Below are 22,320 nucleotides of genomic sequence, written 5' to 3' on the forward strand. Positions count from 1 at the left end.
ATCTGTACTTTACTTGAGTATATTTTATTTGCATCTACTTTTACTCTTACTCCACTACAATATTAAAGGCAAAGTGTACTTTTTACTCCAATACATTTCCCCATGCCCACTCCAAGTATTAAGTATTTATACACTTGATTTCCAAACCGGTGTGGTCGGTCATGGATGATCCAGTCGGGTATAGACTTGGAAAAGCTGACAAGTCAGGTTTGCCACACTAACTTTAGCTCAGTGTTTCCCCAACTTTTTTATTTTGCGGCACACTATTTACTATGAAAACATTGGTAACATTTTACAATACAGGTGCACTATTATAATTCATGGCTAACTAAAGCACAGAAAACCATGAGTTAATGTATTACTAATGAAGAACTAAACCATTTATTAATGATTACTGCATCAGCAACTAATGAACATTCTCTATGATTAATAGATTAAGTAATATATGAATTGCTATTAATTAAATGACATCATTAATTCCCTAATAACATATTACATTAACTAATAATGTAAATTCATGTATTCAAAGCCATGCTTTCCGGCTCTCAGTTGTCTGTTTAATTAATCATTAATCATAACAATTGGCAAAATTATATCATAACTTTTTTGTTGAGGCACATGACTATTAACTAATTGTTACGTAATATGTCATTGTGGTTATGGCTTTTGAATTAATTTTGAATTAGTTAATAGTATCTTGGTCCTCATCTGTTTTATGGAGCTAATGTTATGGAACATGTCTATTTTAAGTTTAACCCCTATACTGCGTTAAGTTGCTTCATTGTCTCCTATTAATTGCAAATCTAACAAATTCTTAATTGCAGTATCTAATCTTAACATTTGTTCAATTAAAGCATTGCATATCAGTCCCAAAAGATTTTATCTGCTTATTGATATTTACAGTTAATTTGAATATTTACTTTTTACTTTCGGTACTTGAGTACCTTTTAAATCTGATACTTTTGTACTTTTACTCAAGTGATGTTTGAATGGAGGACTTTCTACTTTTACTGGAGTATTTTTTTATTTAGGTATATATACTTTCACTCGAGTATAACTTTTGAGTACTTTTACCACCTCTGTTTAAAATTGTTCAAAGCTGTGTTTCTAAACTGATTTTGCTTCAGGATCCAGATTTTATAAAGCACATCTTTATAAAAACTAACTTTGCAGTTACGTCTGATGTCAATGTCCTGTGACCTTATGCTTACCTGTTGGTTAATGTCTTTTGATAAAATCTAAAATCCCGCATCCTTCCAATGAATTGATTTGACCCTGGGGAGAAAAAGAAAGGAAAGTCAATGGGCTCTATTGAAGACAGTCTGCAGGATCCATAGCAACTAGTGGATTACCTTATCTGTGTCTTTATTTGAGTTAAAGAGACACTTGCTACACGGTGGGATCTATTATGCTTATTTACAGTTCTCTGTGAGCATTAATCCTACCGGCTGGATGGGCGGCATAGATCCAAGCCTAAACGTGTGGCTCCATCTACATCACCAGATAAGATATAATCACTTCTGTTCTAATAACCGGCTCTGATTGAGATGTCATATGGATGTTTGCCCTGAAATCTTTTCATCTTTGTGTGCCGAGTCTGTGTTTTATATGAGATATCAATGCAGTATTTATATAGCGCATTTCATTCATAAAAACACAAATTAAAGAGGTTTGTAAAAAGCCAGCATATATATATATATATATATATATATATATATATATATATATATATATATATATATATATATATATATATATATATATATATATATTTAACATTTATATAACATTTAATATAGACAACAATGTTCCCTAAAGAGATTATTCAATATTAAATGACATGATCAAATAGATTTACACAACAATCAAAATTTTAGGGTGTGTAAAAAAATGTACGTTTTTGAAAGAGGTCTCTTATGCTCACAGAGACAGCATTCAGTGCAAAAAAAGTGAGCTCAAGTAAAATTTTTGATTCTTATTATCAATGTTGTTGAAATATTGTTGTTTTTTTGTCACTTTAGATCAATTTAATGCATCCTTGCTGAATAAAAGAATTTTCTTTCCAAAAAAAAAAAGTCTCACTGACACAAGACTTTTGAAAGGTAGTGTAAAATTGTTTCATTAAGCAGTGTGAAATGTGCATATCCTAAATATGACCATACAAATTCAAATTCAGAAACACTGAAAATAAAAGATTCATACCGAAATGTGTATTTGTATGCTCTAGTCAAAAGTTTCAAATGGCATTATGTTTGTCTGAACCAAGCATTCACTTTAAATCTTTTAAGAATTCCTTCCATGCTTTGTCCATATGAGTTCTACATGAATCAAGCATTTCAGACCCCTGGTCTTGGGATGTGTGCAAAATGGATTACACAGACTACAACTTTCATGTGAAGCTGTTCTGTGTGTGCATGTATGACAGTAAATGAGGCATGCTCTCTTTGAAGACTATATGCAGTGGTTTGCTTCCATGTTCTTCTGTGGCATTTAGGAAATGACAGAAACTAGCAGTAGTGGTAACCAATTTATTATGTCCTCTAAGTGATTCGGGCAGAATTATTGTCATTTTTGCAAACAAACACAGCAATGTTGAGCTTAGATTAGAATGACAGCAGAGTAAACTTAAAGAAACTTCAGCAAGTCTATGCTATTTGTGGATGTGTATTCAAAATGTGTGTGTGTGTGTGTGTCTGTGTGTGTGATTGTGTGTGCATTTCATTCCCTGGGGGTATTACAGAAATCCCATCTCATCTCATTTATGAGGAGATTATTTGTTGCCATATGGTCACCCCTGACCTATATAAACTCCAACTATGATTAGTTGCAGGCTTATGAATATTTCTATAATGGAAAAATGTAACATGTCTGCAAATTAGTGTGTCCTTTTCTGCACTCAAATCGAGTGATAGAAAACTATGATTCTGAGGAGAAATACCACTAGATGAGGATAGTGGCAGCTTTGGGGAAAAAGGAGAAGCTAATTCAAATCAAAAATATAAATGTGCATATTAAAAAAAACGAAAGATCAATGTTGGAGTACAGAAATCATTACCGTTAGAACTCCTACCGATCCACAGAGCACCCTCTGAGGTGATGTCATCAACAGGTCCTGCTAGGGTTTGTGTGTCCAAAGCTGTGCCATCCTCCTCTAGACCATTCAGGAACAAGCTCAAGCTTGTGTCATGCATCTATGGATTTATCAGAAAAAGAGGAACGAGTGCAATGTTGATTATAAATAAACATTCAACACTGAAATACATTGCTAAAAATAGTTAAGTATTTCGAAATGCATGCAGCAAGGGCAGTAAGATGTAATATATGTCTTTTCTATGGTTGATTGTGGATACTCTTCCCAGGAAAACGCCCCTTCATCATATTCATATTTGCATGTTCTTTCACAGTCTCCGTTTTAAAAAAAGGTGCATGGAAATAAGTCAACTAAAAAAATCCATAAGGATGAAGGCAGCGTTGGACTGGAGGATGCTTAAGCTGCTCTCTTTCATGACCGCTGATTGAAGACTGCAGAGAGGCTATTCTTGAAATCTCTAACCGGCCAATGACTTGCTGCTGAGATCTGAAGCAACGTCATAGTGATGTAAATGAATCTTGAAGTGCTTCATCCCATTTACTAGCCCTGCAGACTCTTAAAAGAGCTCTGGTACTCCCATTGTTGCTTTTCTCTCCTTTCCATAACTGTTGCTTTGAGACAATAATGGGGAATTTTTTTACCTGTAGCATCTAAGTAAATGTTTATGACAACATATTTAAGTAATATCACACATATAAGATGGTTGTGATTCAGCCCAATAAACACAATAGAAATACTGCTTTTATGCAACAAATAAATAAAAAAGTTAATAAAGAGCAAATGCATTTCAGATGAATGTGACAAGTTAGTTCTTTTTTAAGCCAACCAAATTAGTTAAAAATAATTAGTTAATGTCACATCAACAACACACAGACTGAAGGCCGCAACTACAACATTTTCGACCACGATCCAAGGAGGCCTAAAATGCTTGGAGCATTCATTAGAATTCCCATTAATGACCTCATGGCGATGCTTCTTGGCTGATTGCACCACAAGAATGTGCACAGTCCCGAGCCCTTTGCTTGTGATATCCTTAAACTGTGATGTCCAAGGCAGCAGATGGGGAAAAATATTAAATTCAAGATCATTTCATACTCTAAACTATATCTCAGGCACTGATAAAATATATATTATAATATAATGAAATATTATATTATAAGAGATATAATCCATATAATTATATTTTATATAATCTAGCCAAACATGACTGACTGTTACATTCTGGCTCCACCTCTATTCACTCCAGCAGGAAATTGGACTATACCATTTCACTCAGGAAGGAGGTCACATTTTGCAGTAGTTTTATAATGCATAATTTGTCAAATGCCTAAAATAAGGTCTGCGGTTAATTCAATACTTTTTTAACATTTATTCTACAACATAAAACAAATTAATACCCCACTCGTGATTTTTTAAGCATCTACGTGTCTTGAAAAAGGCGGTTGCCTTTTTTATTCTAAATCCTATTTTATCCTTTCCTGATTTTTATCCCAATCAGTCTTTTAAATATCTTAGAAGAATGTGTAAAAACCACGACATGAATATGGTATTCATAAACAACATACACACTGCACTTCTAGGTTTTTTTGTTTTGTTGTGGTTGTTAATCATTATATCAGGTTTATCAACCTCAGTATATTTCTTAGAATAAAATTCCTTTCTGTTTTGAACTACTTGTGTCCAGAGTCAATCACTTGGTTAGCTCATTTTGTGTTAGAATGCATGTGCAATGGTGTGTGTGTGTGTGTGGGACTGGTCTGACCTATCTGGAACACTGCCTTATGAGATCAAACTGGTGTGGAGGTGGTTTCAGCTCTGGAGCAGATTAATAACTGGATGTTCTTTGGAGCTCTTAGTAATGTACTAATCAGCAGGTGCTGACATCTTAAAAGCTCCTCCCGCTTTCAAATTGAAAAGGGAAAATTTGATCTGCACAGGGATTTACCGGAATGTCCAACAAATTTATGCCATTATTTATTTAACAATGGCTATTTAGCAAAGTTCCAGCTAGCAGTGGACAGAAACTACTGCTGAAACGAATGATCATTTATTCCTAAAATATTGTGGTTTTACATAAAGTAGGCAAAAATATATATATTTTGGAAATGGCTGGAAAAGTTCTTACATTTTCAGTAAACTCTGTGGGAAACCACAATGCTAAGACACGACAACAATGCTAAAAAAACACAGAGCCAAATGTGTAACTTTATCACTAGCTGACATTAAGAAACAGTTATTCTACCTAGCTGCTAAAGGTCCTCTGTTCATCTGCCTTGTAAAAGTGAATATTGAGCAAACACATGGCAACACAAGAAGGACTTTATCACATAAAGAAAAAGTTAGAAAGAACTATTCTTCATCATTTTAAGAGAAACACAACTGAACATTTATTGAAACTAATCTGCAAAATAAACCTTGTGTTGAAAGGGTTCAACACTTTAGACAAGGATGAGACAGATTATTACACTTTATATTAGACACTACAGCAAACTGACAGCCCTTAAGTTTTGCCTCCAATGGTCCGAAAGAAAGCAAAAAATGTCAGGAGATAACTAATTTATGACTGTTTTTGTTGAAAGAAATATCTGGAAATTATATGGAATATGGATTATTTGGAATATATATATATATATATATATATATATATATATATATATATATATATATATATCTTGTGGTGTGTTCCCATTACTGTAGCTCAAATTGCTAAAGAAGTTAATGCTGGTTCTGATAGTGTCTACACAGTCCATTGCAGTTTGTTGGGTATGGGGCTGCATAGCTGCAGACCAGTCAGGGTGCCCATGCTGAGCCCCTTCCACCGCTGAAAGCACCAACAGTGGGCATGTGAGCATCAGAACTGGAACACGGAGCAATGGAAGAAGGTGGTCTGGTTTTCTTTTACATCACGTGGATGGCTTATTGATGTAGGCCCCACCTCACAACTTACAAGACTTAAAGAATCTGCTGCTAACATCTTGATGCTAGATACCACAGCACACCTTCAGGGGACTAATGGAGTCCATGCCTCAACGGGTCAGAGCTATTTTGGCAGCAAAAGGGAACCAACACAATATTAGGTGGTAATAATGTTATGCCTGATTGGTGTGTATATATCTTTCAATTTAAGCAGATCATCTAACACAAGATTTATGAAATCCTTTTCATCTGAGTAAAATCAAGTTAGCCTGTTCTAAGAAAACAATAGGGCACAATCTTTCTAAAATCTGACTGGGGGCTTTTTATATCAGTGATTTCATATTTCACACAGAAAACAATTGTTGTGATCTTTGGGCTTGAAACATAAAGCAGGGGCAGATACAAGCTTAACCTGAAGCCAAGACGTCTGCAGCAGCGTGAGTGACAAACCATTCCATGATAAAGCCCTTTCCATTTCAGCACTGGAGGAGCTGTCAGGGCCTCTAGAAATATTCCACTCTGGATGAGGGTATCAGCGCGAGCAATCCTCCTCTTTTAATGCTGATACCTTCCGGAGCCCTGCCCTTCTATCTAAACGCACACTCTCTCCCGCCACCTCATACACACTCACAATCACCGTAAACATGTGAGATGTTTTATTTATGGCTTATAGCTTTGCCACCTTGCGATTCTTATCATTTAAATGAAGCAAAAAGGTTTTCATATTTGTAATTTGTTACATTATCACATGTTTCATAAAGCACTGAGGGACCAGTGTGGTGATGTGAAATATAACTAGCACAGACAGGAAGTTTGCAGCATCGCTATTGACACCGGGGCCTCTCTTCACTGTCCACCATTACAGTGTGAAGAAAACTGATGAAAAGCCAATTTCAGCTTTATCACATTAACGCAGCCATGAGAGAGAAACATTTGTTCTACTCAAGTACACTAAAGATACAATTACCAATCTCACATATACATGTTTTATATCAGCCTTCTTTCTCCAGCTGTGAGGATGGCAACAATATATTAAGACTAGCATGACAGTTTATTTAAGAAAAGAAAATTGTCTCCGTGGTGCTGGAGAAGTCAGAAATATATAAGGCAATGTGTCAGTGCTTTTAATAAAGGTAATAACTCTTGAGAGGCTCTGCTTTACACAGAAAGCATATCCTGGGATTTTTTTTTTTTTTCACTGTTTGTTCACTTTGTCTGAATGGAGCAGGGTTTATTTGAACTAACTACTAGGTTTTCAATACAATATATTATTACTCTAGCAGATAAGTGGCTTCCAGTATTTATTTATGTATTGCTCCTTTTTTATATTTTAGTTTGTTTAATAATTAGTAGCATAAAGTACTAAGTCTAATAACACACTTATAATAATAAATACATTTTCACCAAATGCTTATAACAGAGTACACAATGGATACAACAGCAACTTTGACATTTTAAAACTGGGAAATTAGTAAATATGCATAAACCCCAGTGTCTGCAAACATATGCCAAAATTGTTTTACTGGAAGCTGTTTGTTTTTACAGCATCATTAATGGTCTTCCTGCTGGGGAAATTACTGATGCAAGAATACCCAGATTTGTAGTGAGTTACATTCTTTTTATATCAAGATAATGATTTCAAGTAGACTGTTTCTTGAAAACATGACATTTACAAGCAATTTACAAGTGCAAATGTTCCTAATTGATCCGCTTGTCATTAAGGATATTAATCAAACATGCTCTCTCACTAGTGAGCGAGGAGGGTGAATTCAATGCAGCTTCAATGCAACAATGGAAAGAGCAATGTCTGCTGTAATAGCAATTTTCCAAAAGTGATTTTCCTGTTATCTCCCGTCTGACTCTGAAAGTACCAGAAACATTATGCAAATCTATGGCTATACTATTAAAGCACAAGGTAGCTGCACAAAATGCACTCTGAGAAGCCATAAAAAAAGGTAAGGTTTAAGACAATCCATCAGCAGAGCAATATATATATCATATATATCAAATATATACATCAATGCCTGTGCCTTTGCTTATTGCTAAGGCAAGCATCACTTTACTATCGCTTATTCTGACTACTTGAACTCATTTGACTCATGAGAACAAACTCATTGTTCTCATTGTTGAGTTTCCTCAAATGTGTCAAGTGAGTTTGTTGGATTATAATTTTTTAAGAATATGCATACTATTATTTTTCCAAGTACTAAATAAAAAACTGGCAAAAAACAATATATATATATATATATATATATATATATATATATATATATATATATATATATATATATATATATATATATATATATATATATATATAGTCTGGGATTTATTTAGCCTGTTGTTTAATATATACACAAATACATATATATGTATATACACGCACACACACACACACACACGCGCGCACACGCACACACACACACACACACACACACACACACACACACATATATAATGCATCATAGCCCTTCAAAATCATGGGATGTTAAAGCAGTTAAAATGTTGATATAACCTTTATGGAATTGAAAATCAGACCAAGTAAGTGAGCGCATACATCATTCGCATGCAAGATTACCAGTCCTGAACAACCATCAAAGTAAAATAACCAAGCCCACATTTCATGTAGCCTCTCATTATTTATTACCTCCAAAGATGAAATATATAATTGAGCCAATGTCATGCATATGTGACGTTTTCTGTTTGATGAATTGCCGTTTATTTAGAAATAGCGGAAATGTTTAACATACCGGCGCATTTTAACGCCTGACTTATTGCCGTCTGGCCTTATTTATGTAGTGCACTGAGTGCTGGTGTGTTCATATGACTTTGCTGTACACTTTACAGATTGTGGATGCAGGGGCAGCGTGCCACAAGCTACCCATCCATCTCCTGACAGGCTTCAGATCCAGGACTGTACACTTCATTTTTTCCTCTACCCATCCCTCTCGAGCCTTTCACTAGCAATAAACACATGCTAACTAGGCAGAAGGGCAGTGGCAGCTAAACAGAGGAGACATAATCAGCTCCGCCACATCTGCAAAGAGCCGCAACCCTGCAGCTATGACAGATTACAGGAATCCGTTGCGGCCACACAATGCATTTGATCTGTCTGATCAACACGGACGATTTCCGGGATGGCTCTCGCCCCGTGGCCGTACGCCCGTCTGTCATTGTTACTCACGCCTGGTCTGTGAGACATAATATACAATGAAATTCCTCATATCGACTTATGGCCATTACCAGTTACGCAGAGAGCTCTGCCACTCAGCATTGCCCTTTTTGATTTATATCCATCCGCCACTGATCTTCTCTGACTTTAATCTTAATAAAGACTTCTAAGAAAACTTGCCAAGGGAAGCCTATCTCTGGGTGAACGTTTAATTCTCTCTGACATTGATGCGCTGAAACATATAAACGCCTCGATGGACCAGATTAAACAATGCTCTGTACTTCATTGTTGGCGGTTCTCAAAAGGCCAGTGTATTTTCCTTTCGATATGACACGTGATTTAAAACCAGTATATTCATAAGCCCTGCGAGAAGTGCCGCCCGTGTCCTGCAGAAGTCAACTCCAGGAGCTTAAAGCAGCAAAGACTCTAATTTCCTGTCAACACTTTGGGGTGATTTATTCACCACTCATGGCCTCCGGTGCCCGTAGACAGTGAGCTGGGGAAAGGTGGAAGCTCTCCTTGCCTCCATCCACCTTGTTTCACCTTCACTTGCGCTGCCAATCAGTCTCCATCACTCTGGGTGGCATGAGAAGCTCTGAAAGGTCAGCTGACCCGCTGCCAGCTCCCCTGCCAGAGCCAGAGGGCAGCCTGATAGCAGTGCTGATGTCTCCTCTGCTTCAGATCGACTCCTGTGCTCCAGGAAAGTTTATTTACAGCACATCTTTATCTATAAAGATCAACATTATCACATTCTCAATATTTGAATTTACAATTCAAAATGTAGATTTTCCATTTTTTGTTCTAGTTTTTCAGTGTTTTATTGTGAAAGGCAATGAAAATGCAGCTTACAACAAGAAGAAGTGAGGGCTTTGAGTCTATTTGTGTTAAAGACTGTATTATTAAACATATACTGTGAAAGAGAGCTGCCTACAGGCCTTTATTATACTGCATGATCTTTTTTTCCCTCACACAGATAGTTTGACTCGAGGCAGCCAGCTACCCTTTGCCAACCCCACCACCTCACCGTGGTTTTAGTGGTCCTCTGGCTCAAGGGGCCCTGGGCCATGGGCTGGCTGGCCTACTTATCTTTGGGTGGGGTGAAGTTCACGCAGGGTGATGAGGCATGTGCACATTCGGGTTAAGAGCTTGAGACTCGGCAGCTCTTGGCCAAAACAAATGTCCCCGGAGAACAAGTGTCTGCCACAGTGCAAGCCTCTGCGATCGAAATGGCACGGCCAAGGCCTAGACCCTTGTGGAAGCTCTAATTGTGCGTGAAAATGTTCATTAACTTGTGGAATTCTCACGAACTTCGAACAGCCAAAGACAACATATAAACAGCCGTAAGATCGCAGTTTCAGAACACTTCCCCCTTGAGCTGGAGAACATACTGTTGCATATGCCCACTCAGATTTTTGAGCCAAGTGGATTTTTAAGGCAATTTACCCAAATAATTATATGTATGTTTGAAAATAAAATAAAGATGTGGTCAAATTCACAAAATTCTGCAGGCAAAAAAGGACCATTGACTACGGTATTAGAATAGTGGTGTATAAAGCACCGTTCACACTGGAAGTCATTTTTTAACCAAGCAGATTTCTGTAGGTCAAAGGTGGGGTAAGTGTTATTTCGAGCTGAGTACCTAAACAAACTTGCAGCCAATCAGCAGTAAGGGGCATGTCTACTAATGGCGGAGAGAAAAGAGCGCTCAGTGTACGACATTATTCAAAAGACATGACACACAGGACGAACATTAGTCGAGCGACGACAGAAAGAGAGAGTTAAAAATTAAAAAAAGATTTTTCTGTAGAACAAAAGAAGGCTTACGATCAGGCAAGAAGTATCAGCTTTCCAGTGCTGGAGAGAACTCAAGGAGCACGAAGGCCTGTAATCGGATGCTGAGGTTGCTTTATTTCTTCTCAATAGGCGAATAACATTGGTTTTGTTTTGTTGAACTGCTTGTGTTTTTGTGATGGAAGGGATGACTTTTTCATTCGCCTGGGTTACTACAAATACTGCCATAGTCGTTGCCTTTGTTACATATATGTGGGGTGGAGCTATCAAAATAGGGGCGTGTTTGTTTTGGTGATTTGAAATATCAACAACGGTTACCAGAAAGCACTTACCCCACCTTTAACAAGGGGAGTTTGTGTGACCAACTTTTGAAAACTGTGTGGGCAAATATTTCACCCTCACCAGTGGCGGCTGTATATGTAATATATAACAAATCAAGCTGCAATACCAGCCGCCTTAACCTTACAGCATACAGATATATATTAAAGGGTGTTCACCCAAAAATGAAAAATATTTAATTAATTGCTCACCCTCATGTCGTTCGACACCCGTAACACCTTCGTTCATCTTCAGAACACAAATGAAGATATTTTTTTTTGAAAGCTGATGGCTGAGAAAGGCTTCAGATAGGCCTCCATTGGCATTCAGTACATTCCCACTCACAAGACCCATAAAAGGCACTAAAAACATTGTTACAAAGTTCATCTCACTACAGTAGCTGTACAATAATTTTACAAAAAAACGAGTATAGTTTTTGTGTGCAAAAAAAATCAAAATAATGACTTTATCCGCCAAGTTATTGTCTTCCTGTCTGCTGAATATCTGCCAACTCTTTATTGTGATGCTCTACTGACTATAAGTAACTTTGCAACTACAAGTCAGAATATACGGCTTAACTTAGTTCGGTTTGATGCAGGCAAGGTCCTATCTCTACTTGGCATCACAGCAGCTTTTAAATTGTAACCAAACACGATCTGAAAGTGAGAGCAGACAAAACAATGTTTGCGACACGGGTACCATGAAATGAACATGATGTAGATGGGATAATGTCCACTTCACTAGCAAAGAACTGCATCAAAAGAGTCCCAACCTTTATATGTAAGAACAAAGAAGGTTTAAACATTTATAAGAGTGAGTTTTGTCTTTTGAAATTGTAACCAAACACAAGATCTGAAAGTGAGACCAGACAAAACATTGTTTGTGACACGGGTACCATGAAATGAACATGATGTACATGTGATAATGTCCACTTCACTAGCAAAGAACGGCATCAAAAGAGTCCCAACTTTCATATGCAAGAACCAGGAAGTTTTAAACATTTATAAGAGCGAGTTTTGTCATGACAGGCACCTGACACGCATTGATATGATAATTCCGATTTACATTGAGGAACTGTTGTAATCACTGCTCCTCCTTGGCATTTACATTTTCAGCGTTCCCTTTTCGACGACTCTTTTCATGTGTCGGGACCTGCCGAGGCTCGTCAGCTATGCTGTGATACGTTCACGTTTTTGAACTGACATGCAAAGAAAGACAAAAAGAACACTCTTGTACTTTTCCTCCCTGCTGAGTCTTATGCCACTCGATACTTGCTTGATCTCAATTACGGCCCACATCTTCAGAGAGACAAATTACTCCCAATAAGCAGCGCCACAAACAACTGACAGGAGCCCACTGTCGCTCCTCATCGTCATCTGAGCAGGCAGCATAAAAGGCATATCACTCTTCTCTAGCTTCTCCTCCACTGTTGCTCTCACTCTCCTCATAAAGTAATGACTACGGACAAGCACCTACAGATCAACTCCTCTTTTCTTTTTCCCTGAAGCCTTTCTAAATGCTGTAATGTTGTATTCCGTTTGAGTGTTTCTTTTTTCCTCTGCTCTCTTTATCTCAGAGTTTCTTTTGACTATAGAGGCTTCCTCCACAGACGTCAGAAAGACGGCTACCTGTCAGTATGCTTAATTATTGTGCGGCCTGCTTTTTACAAAACCATACTGGCAGACAGTACCAGAGTAAAAGACAGCAAATAATCCCAAACTGACCCTGAAGGAATGTGGAAGCAATGTGATACAGATTTTGCCAAAAAACCAAGGCTTACCTGTATATTATAGTCTTATATTTCAGAAGAAAAAGGAAGGGGTAACAATGAATGTCCTACAAACAACATGTAAAACTAATGATGACAGCATAGAAGGTTTTGGATGGTCAACCAGTCCAGTCATTTTCAACCAGAAGTACATGTACCCAGAGGTTCCTGACTTGGAAAGATTTGATTTTGCTTTGTTAAATCTATAAAAACAGAAACTGACTTAAAATAAAAATATTTATAGTGTCAATAAAACAAAGTGTAAGTGATCACATGCATTTATCTCTAAATAAAAATCTAACACTGTGGTAGATTTAATAAAAACAAATTCAAATAAAAAATTCAGATTATTATAATTTTCTTTTATATTGTAGCACCTTTTTAAACACAATGCACTTTCTTTTTAAACCTAACATGCTACAATATGAGTTGAAAGAAATTAGGCCTGAAAAGATTCCTCGAGTAACTCGAATTCAAAAAATCATCAAGGGAAAATCATCTGCCTCGACGCTTCGTTAAGTCCATTTAACTAGACACGGATATGTTGCAGAATGTTTTTGTTTAAGGACTCGGAGTATGCGCGGATTGCATGGAATGGTTTTTGGGCAATGTGCAATGAACTTTATCTAAAATAAATACAAACTCATCTCTTGCGTTTGCTCATGTTCCAGCAGTTACTCCTCCGTTTGTGATGTATAGGTTGTCAACCCTGGTTTAGGTTAAGACATGTAATTTCGCAAAAGAAGATTTTTTTAAAAGCAACCAACTTTAGTGTAGCTAATTTGTGACGACAACATCGCGCTAACACTGAGGATTCCAATTTGTGATTTTTATAATATGGCAATTGAATGCATTCAAATTGTTTAGTTTCACAGTTATTAATGTATGCAATTTCAGCAATAAAACTAAAAAAATTCTAAAAAGAAAACAAATTAGATGTTAATTTTAACCTGTCTTATTTTCTCTTATATATTTAGTATTGCTCTTTGATAAGAAAATAGTCATTATTATCCGACTACTCGATTAATCGGTGGAATACTCGATTACTAGGATAAAAGGTTGACAAACACTGGACTAGTTGGGCTTGGTTAAATAAATTGATTTCTATTTTACTATTTTCTATCTTTAATCGATTATCATTTTGATGAACAAATATCGATCCTAAATGTCATTCCATGTTGTTTTCAGTTGATGAATGAACAAAACATTGTAGCCTGTCTGCTATCCAATAAATCGCAGTAAACTTTGTGCTTTGTTACTTTGTTTTTAAATTCTGTCAATTTTGATACGATCCAAACAATAAATACCATTTTGACTCTATCACTGTAGCGCAGTTAAAGCAAAGCAGCAGCACAGCATGCACTTGACTGAACCATCTCTTCTGCTTTACTACTATTTACAGCATTAAATAAACTTGAATGAACATCAAAATGTATGTTGGAAGATACAGTGCATTTTCCCGAAATCTAGAGCATGCCTAAAGTAATCTTTGTAAAATAAAAATAATAAAATAAAAAATGTGTAAAATTTCTGTCAATAACTAGCCCTATTTGTCAACTCGTAAGTTTATGCTGATATTTGTTGATGCTTAAACAGAGACTTCTCCGACAAGAGTTTCCTATAATATAACCTTTCAATAGGATAAGTGATAGACATTCAACATATATAGGCTAAACCTCTTTTGATAATCATAGTCAAAACAAAAAGCTCTTTGGCATGTTTCTTCTGCAGACGTTTTTTGGCTACACAATAATTATGCATTATTTGTCAAATCTCCATTTTTTGTGAGACTTACAATATTTAGAGTTTTGCACAGTCAAAAAGTCTACATTACGCTTTAAAAAAGATGTTTAAAGGGCAGATGCATAATGGGCAGAAGCATAATGCATATCTTTGTTGAACTGTTACATACAACCAATTATTTCTGTTTAGTTTTGTAATGTATTTCATAATCACATTTAAGGGTCACTTCTGTACCTAGTGAACAAAACTGAACCCATGTACTTAGACCGCGTCAGTAATAGCCCTCTGCAAGTAGACCACCATGAAGAGTTAAGGCTGAAAATAGGCTAATATTGTCCCTGGAATACAGTGGCCGGCCTGCAGTTTAAATTCCTAATGGGCACAGAGAATATATCTTATATAGTCCAAGTCAAGGCTGTCGCAGGAAGGGAACATATTACCTCTGAATTTGTGGGAAGGATCTCATTATCATAATAATGTTTTCTGTCCCAGAAGTCAACCTGCTATTCATAATCTGAACGATTGCAATTTAAAGCCATAATAATCACTACTATTGTAAGGTAATACTCTCCACAGACAGAGCACTCTGTTTCCTGATGATGGCCAAGTTTATCCTTTGCTCTTTCTCCTCTCATTTCTGATTCAGGCAGGGAGGGGAAAGGCAGCCATTCGCAAAGCTAAACAATGCCAGAGAGCCAGTCCTGATGGGGCTGACTGGTACTTTGTTTGTGCAAAGTGCTTAGAAAGATGAGAATGAAACATGACCCAGCAATTCCACAGTTTTTGTGCTCTTCATATTTGCATTGCTGCTGAATGCGGATCATTCTTTGAAAACAAAGCAGAGGCAAAAGCAGCTGAGTATTTCTGACAGGAATGAAGCAGGAGCGACTGGGCCTGGTGTGTGTGTTGATATGTATTCAGAGCGGGGTGTGTGAGGGGATGACCTGCTCTCTTCCCCCTTTCCTGCCCTCACAGCTGCAGGAAAGCAGATGTTTACCACTGTAATTAACGCCTTCTATTCATGCATCTTGTCCAAAGTGGAAATCTGTTGTGACATGGGTTCAGCGAGAACCTGCTGCGGGTTCTCTTGACACAAAATTAATATCAATATTTTCCAGCGGCTAATTACCTCATATATGAATGGAGTGTGATTCAGTATTGCTAGAGCAACCCTACAAGACACTTAACCGAGCTTGTTATATTATTTCTTCTGCAGAGCTAGAAAAACTTTTTTTTTTTTTTTTTAAATAAGATAAAATATTTAAATATTATAAAAGATAATAAAATATTTGTTAAATGGAAATTTATTAAACAATAACATCACAGCTATCTAAAAGCAATCCAAATCCTGATGGTTAAAATCAAGTCATGCATTATTTTCCAATGTAAATAACCACAAAAAGAATAAAACAATAGAAACTCGCTGCCTACCTGTAGAGCCAAGTGTGTCCATTGGCCAATGCTAATGTGACCTGCAGTCTTCATGCTTATGGAGAAGTTTTGTCTGCTCCGAATGCTGTAGTGGAATTGAATGTCTTCCTCAGAGACTGTCACCAGCAGCACCAGTCTGCCCACAGCGCTCTTTTCAATTAAAGTCCTGCACATTAGGAAAATAAAAGTTAATGATTGGATGAGAGCAATTCCAGTACTCAAAACAACATAAAAGAATACCCAAAACAGGCATAAATTCACATGAGTTATCAGCATTTTGAGTTGCATAATGTATCTTCATATGAAGCGCATCATATCATTTCGTATAGAACAGTGAAAGACATTAGTAAACAATCAATACACCTTTAAAAGATCGGCTATGAAAATCCAACAACCCTCTTTTACTAGGAAATTCCTTGCCATCTGGAATGAACATCACTCTGACATTTATACATGTTGTATCAATATTTTCCATTTGCCTTTTCTTGTTACTCAAAAACACACTCATACACTGTCATATGAAACACCATTACAGACGTTTTACGGGAAACGGCAGCATTTATGAACACAGGCCACCGCTTCCAATAAATCATAAAGCATTTGTACTCAGGTTGTGGCTGGCCCCGGAGTCAGAAACATCTCACCTACAGCCAAGCTTTGCTGCCTGCTCCACTTGCAATTAGGCCATGCTTCTCAAGGGAAGGCAATGTTTTAGTATTCAATATGTCTAGTAAGGCAAGTGTTCCAAAAAAATACGTCTGAGCGGTGTATATTTTTATGTCATATTACCAAGGGGATCTTCGGCAGGTATTAAACACAGGCAAATTAATTCACCATAAGAACAGAATAAACACGCACGTCTGTTGACTCTGCCTCGCGCCACTTCAAGGAGAGAACACGTCGGATGAACCGCCTTGACCGCACGGACTCACTTATTTATTTTTCAACACTACATGCTGGTGGCTTTCTCTCTCTTTTCATGCTCTGCACTTGATATAAAATGCTGAAACAGTTGTTCTTCTTCTATAGCCTCTCTGACTCCATCCTTTCATCCCATCACCCACTTTCAACTATATCATTTTCTGTGCTGTGGAAAAACAAAGTGGCCTTTGAGTTGATGCTTTTTTGCCAGAGCTCAGGAAACACTGTGGCAATTTCATTTCATTGATCTAAAACTGGCCACAGCTGGTCTTGCCGGAGCATAGCAAACAGGGCTCAGAGCTTTTTCAACTTGGCAGGACTCCTCACAGAATGTATTCCATGTACCAACACGGTTTCAAAGTGGAGATACAACAGAGGAAATGTCTGAAAATGAGGTGAGAACAACCAACAGCTGAGTGGGGATGAACTACACAGGAAAGGTATTTTGAATAAAACCAGCTCTGGCAAGGCGAGCGGTCGAGCTAATCCATATCGGGTTTAGATCATACAGCAGTGTTCTAACAAGTCATTCTTTTCCTGGAACGGAACAGGTATTGAAACTGATCTGGTTGATTAAGTAAAATATTCACTCTCTAAGTGACAGAAACACTTGCACTGCCTCTCTGATCTTCTTAAGGGAAAATTCTGGACGTGCGTCTACTTACATTACAGCGTCTTGCTCGAGTTTCAGCCACACCGTTAGAGTAAATGAGCTTGCTTGGCCAAAGCTTAGGGTTGAGGGGGAAGCCGGACAACCTCTCGAGGTGGGAAAGATGAAGCTGGTGGAATCAGCCTCTGCACCGGGATGGTGGTCGCGTGCATCACCTTTCCAGCACGTGCCCACACTTGTGGAGAAAACGTCAGTGTAGTTCGGCGTAGAGGAACTATATGGACACTCTTGGATACAGAACTTCTGGACACAGGTGAGGAGATCCTCCTGAATCTGGCCGGCTTGACAGAAAGTACTCCTTTCAGGAATTCCACATGTGGCCCTCATCGGAGTGGTGCTGACAGATTTATATGCCCCTATGTTCTCGAGCCTGGGGAAGTTGCCCTGAGGGGCAACCAGGCTGAGGGAGGCATAAAAGCCTAGGGTGTACAGTAATAACATAGCACCTTTGTGCCCAAGGAGCCAATTCGTCGTTGGTGCCGAAGTTGCCTCCTGATGTAGTGATCTTAAATAAGTAATGATGGTCATGCCGGTGGTGACATTTTTACAGTCCAGTGCCTTGGGTAAGGCAGCGCAGCTTAATGGCACAATGTCAAAGAGGAGGCCAAAGCCTTCACATGATAGCTAGGATTTGGGCCCGTCGAAGTCCTGTAGAAAACCAAAGGGAGAAAGGAAGAGCAAAATAATTTGTGAAAACATATTTATGAAAAAATATTATACCCTGACACCCTGCTTGAAGCTCTTATGATTCCACTTGATGCAAGAAAAGCTTAACAATTACTTTTGCTGGTGCATCAGAATTGCACCGGGCATGGCTTTCTACCCTGAATTCAAATGGAATTACAAAAAGGAGAATTAGAATAATCTTTCTAAAATTATGTACAATAAAGACATAAAATACAAGCACAAAAAAGAGATGAAAAACAAATCAGGTAGGTTTATATTTTCTTTTTTAAATGATAATAAATAAATAAAAAAACATAAATCCAAAGAAACAGTCAACAAGATTGATGATTGAGTGCAAGATCAACCTCACATTCACATTACTCGCAGCGGGCTATTTGCCACCATGCATACGGAACATAGGGTGACTGAAAAAGCTCAACGCACTGCAACTGAAAAAAAAAATACAAATTAAAAACCACCAGCAAATTAAGAAACAATCTTTATCGGTTTGACAACACGTGCTGCAAATACTCACAATGCAACAAGTACAGAAACGAGCTGCAAATACTCACAACCCAACCAAATACAAATAACACTGCAAATACTCACAACGCAACCACATACATAAACACACTGCAAATAGCACAGACAATAAAGAAAATGTTTCAAGCGGACCCAAACAAGAGACAAGGAAATGTTTTGAACAAGCGGATCGACTCCAAAAAGCGACAAACCGGGCAGACATGCTAGTACTTGAAAGGTGAGGTTTTTGTGTGTTTATGTTAGGATCCTGATCTGTGCTTTGTGAGTATTTGCAGTGTCTTTGTATAAGTTGCTTTGTAATTTGCAGCACACCTGTTGTCAAACGGATGATGTTTTTTTTTCTTCCCCTATTTGAGTCTTTTCTTCAGTTGAGCCAATCTTATTGACTTTGTATCAGAATGAAACCAAAAACAAAACGAAGAAGAGCAAAACGAAGAAAACCTGTGTAAAATTCTGCCTTCGTCAGGGTCGACGTTATGACTTTCTGTCAGTAACGTAAAGTTCTCCTCGTGAATTGTCTTTTGGTGCCTCTATCTACCCGTCAAATAATTGTAAGACCATCTAAACAAAACACTTACGTTTTTGAGGCTATAGTTTGTAATATGTAAAAAAAAAAAAAATACGAAAAAAATTATAATGCCATTTTGACGCATTCACGTCCGACGCTCTGGCAGCAAACTGTTACTATGGTTACCTCCTCAGCCGCCGAACACTACAGCTGTTTTACGACCTCTATTAGCGTGCACTGACAAACTTTTGTTCCTACTGAAACGTTGTTTGAAAACGCTGTTTGTACACGTCTATTTAAAAGAATACATCATTTTACCACCCCCGTGTTTTATTTGGACTTTCTTAATTAGCCTACCCACCACAATGCGCACCATGAACAAGCACTGGCTGTACTGTTTAAACGTCTTGATTAACGTTAGTCTGGTTAATGAACAGAAAGAATGTGTCGCATTAACTAACAAAAGCAAATATTAACGGGGGGGGGGAAAGCCCCAGTGAAGATTTCTAGGCTAGGTGACTCCGAAAACAGACTATGTTCTTACCTCGGCGCATGATGAATTCAAGGAGCGCGTGGCCACTCTGAGCAAAGCAGATTATGAGAGTTTGCCATCTGCTCCTGTCCAGAACTTGAACGCTCGATCACTCTAAAACAATTGACCGAAATGCTGATAAATAACATACACGCACATATCCGCCACGAATAAAAACAAAACACCTGTTGGCATCATTGATCGGTCGCTGGAGGAAGAAGATGTCAGTGTTACATTACGTCTCGATTTAACAAGTGGATCTCTTGGCTCAGGAACGCCACTCGACGTCGCTAAGCAACCCGGCACAGAGTTGCACATTCAGGTGCTGGACTCCGGGAGGGGAAAGCAGGACAAAGGCTTAAAGAGAGGGGGGCTGAATGAATGCACTATGTGGGGATGTCTGAGTATTATTATGGTCCATGACGCAATGGCTCACACCGATCACTGGATGGCATTACATTGGCCAAATGTCGCATCCTACTTTGTGCGTCTTAAACGCACTTGGCATAGGCTACATGGAACAACCCTTATAAATGGTTGGCCTACACCTGCTTTTTACTCTCAGACACCCAAGCATAGACATTAATTATATGTTTTCACTTAATTTGTCCCGGTACGATAGGAGAAATAAATTCTGATACACGTGTGACACTCGTTAAGTTTGTGGAATATTTGATTCACTTCTCTGGTCTCCTTTAAAATATGATGCATATTTAGAAGGGTACAGTGAACTTGCTATGACCTTTATAAAATTCTTCCTAGAAAGCTAAAATGGACTCCCCATATACATTTTTAGTAGTTAGTTTCATTATGCTAAAATGAATTATGCTAGAATAAAAATTCTAGAGTAGTGTCATTAACACAATTTTATATATTAGGCCTAATCACTAAATCACATGTTGCATTTTCACTAAATTTATTTACAGTTTTTTTTGTTGGTATTTTTGTCAGATGAAATAGTTGACAATAGAAATAAAATACTAAATGTCAATACTTGGGAAATTTGTTCCAAAAATATACAAAAAGTAAAGGTTAGGCCTACAGCACATACATGCGTACATTATAGCCAACATTTTAACCTAAATATTAATGTTAATGATTGTCAGCATTGTCTACTCATTCACATATTCAAGTGTAAAGGAATTTTAGGCCATGCAGACAAATGAGAATTTCCTTTTCAACAGTTGTGTTCAGCTGCAGCTGTATTTAAAGTCACCATGAAATACATGAAATATAGTCACCAAAATAGACAATTCTGTGTTATTATGGAGTATTGAAGCATTTATAATAAATTATTTATGTGTTTTTACATGTGTCCCAAGGACAGACATGGGAAGAGATCATTTTGGCCATACATGAATGTGTGTACATGCAGGAATGTGCATACATGTAATAAGCATATAGTGGATTATATTTTGTGCTTATGTATTTGTTCCGTTATGTATCTTCGATTTATGTACAGTATTCTTTATAAGGAAAATGGATTGTGCAACACATGTGTTAGCATGAATAAACACTTCATTTTAAACATGCACGCATGTTTCTTTACTCTCTAAGTGAGTTTGTCTATATAACATCCAAATTGAGTGTACTGCCCAAGAAGATGCCAGAAGACAACATTGGAGAAGGTGACAGCAGATAGAGGGAGAGGGACACAGGGAGGATGGAGAAGGGAGAGGGGTAGAGCAACAGAGGAATGGAGAAACACACACACAGCTGACATGAAATAATTATTTTTCAATATCTCTACTATGTCTGACATACCAAAAAAAAAAAAAAAAAAAAAAAAAGAGATCTCTTGGCAAATGACTGGTATCCGGTTCTGTGATTCAATCATACGGGGACAAAGCTTAATTTTCAGATCAACATGTAGTTACAAGATTCTGACTTTGTAAAAAGTGCTAGCGTCCTCGTAACTCGTTATTAAAACTTATTGTGAATTCAGAATTGTCTGAGAGCTCCGACTTGTATACCATGTGACCGCTGTACATGCATCAGTTTCAGTTGCAAAGGAATTGCATAATTCCATGGACTTGAACATCTCAGAGAAGAATGTCACTGGTTGTCACGCCGTATTTATGATAACTACAAAATGGTGCAAACATAGCATTACTTTGCTTTACTGTTGAAGAAAGTGTGCTATAGTATGAATGTGTGTAGTATGAATGAAATTCTGACAAACTATGTTGTCACTGTCATGTGAACTACGGGATTGGTTAACATTTAATGTTCATTTGTGTCATGTTTATC

The 22,320-nt window shown here is 37.5% G+C and overlaps 1 protein-coding gene across 1 annotated transcript in view; it reads right to left on the reverse strand.

The window, feature by feature from the left end:
- ush2a (Usher syndrome 2A (autosomal recessive, mild)) overlaps positions 1-20,292 on the reverse strand; it is a 274,001-nt gene extending 253,709 nt beyond the window's left edge. The window contains exons 1-5 of the mRNA XM_067455206.1: positions 20,083-20,292; positions 17,817-18,469; positions 16,231-16,396; positions 3,056-3,191; positions 1,212-1,275 (exon numbers count right to left, since the gene is read on the reverse strand). Coding sequence (XP_067311307.1) covers positions 1,212-1,275; positions 3,056-3,191; positions 16,231-16,396; positions 17,817-18,349 — 899 coding nt within the window. The 5' untranslated portion in view covers positions 18,350-18,469; positions 20,083-20,292. The remainder of the gene's footprint in view (positions 1-1,211; positions 1,276-3,055; positions 3,192-16,230; positions 16,397-17,816; positions 18,470-20,082) is intronic.
- Positions 20,293-22,320: the final 2,028 nt, after the last annotated feature.

Source organism: Pseudorasbora parva, chromosome 10 (genome assembly GCF_024679245.1).
Source record: "Pseudorasbora parva isolate DD20220531a chromosome 10, ASM2467924v1, whole genome shotgun sequence".
In the NCBI taxonomy this organism is placed as follows: domain Eukaryota; kingdom Metazoa; phylum Chordata; class Actinopteri; order Cypriniformes; family Gobionidae; genus Pseudorasbora; species Pseudorasbora parva.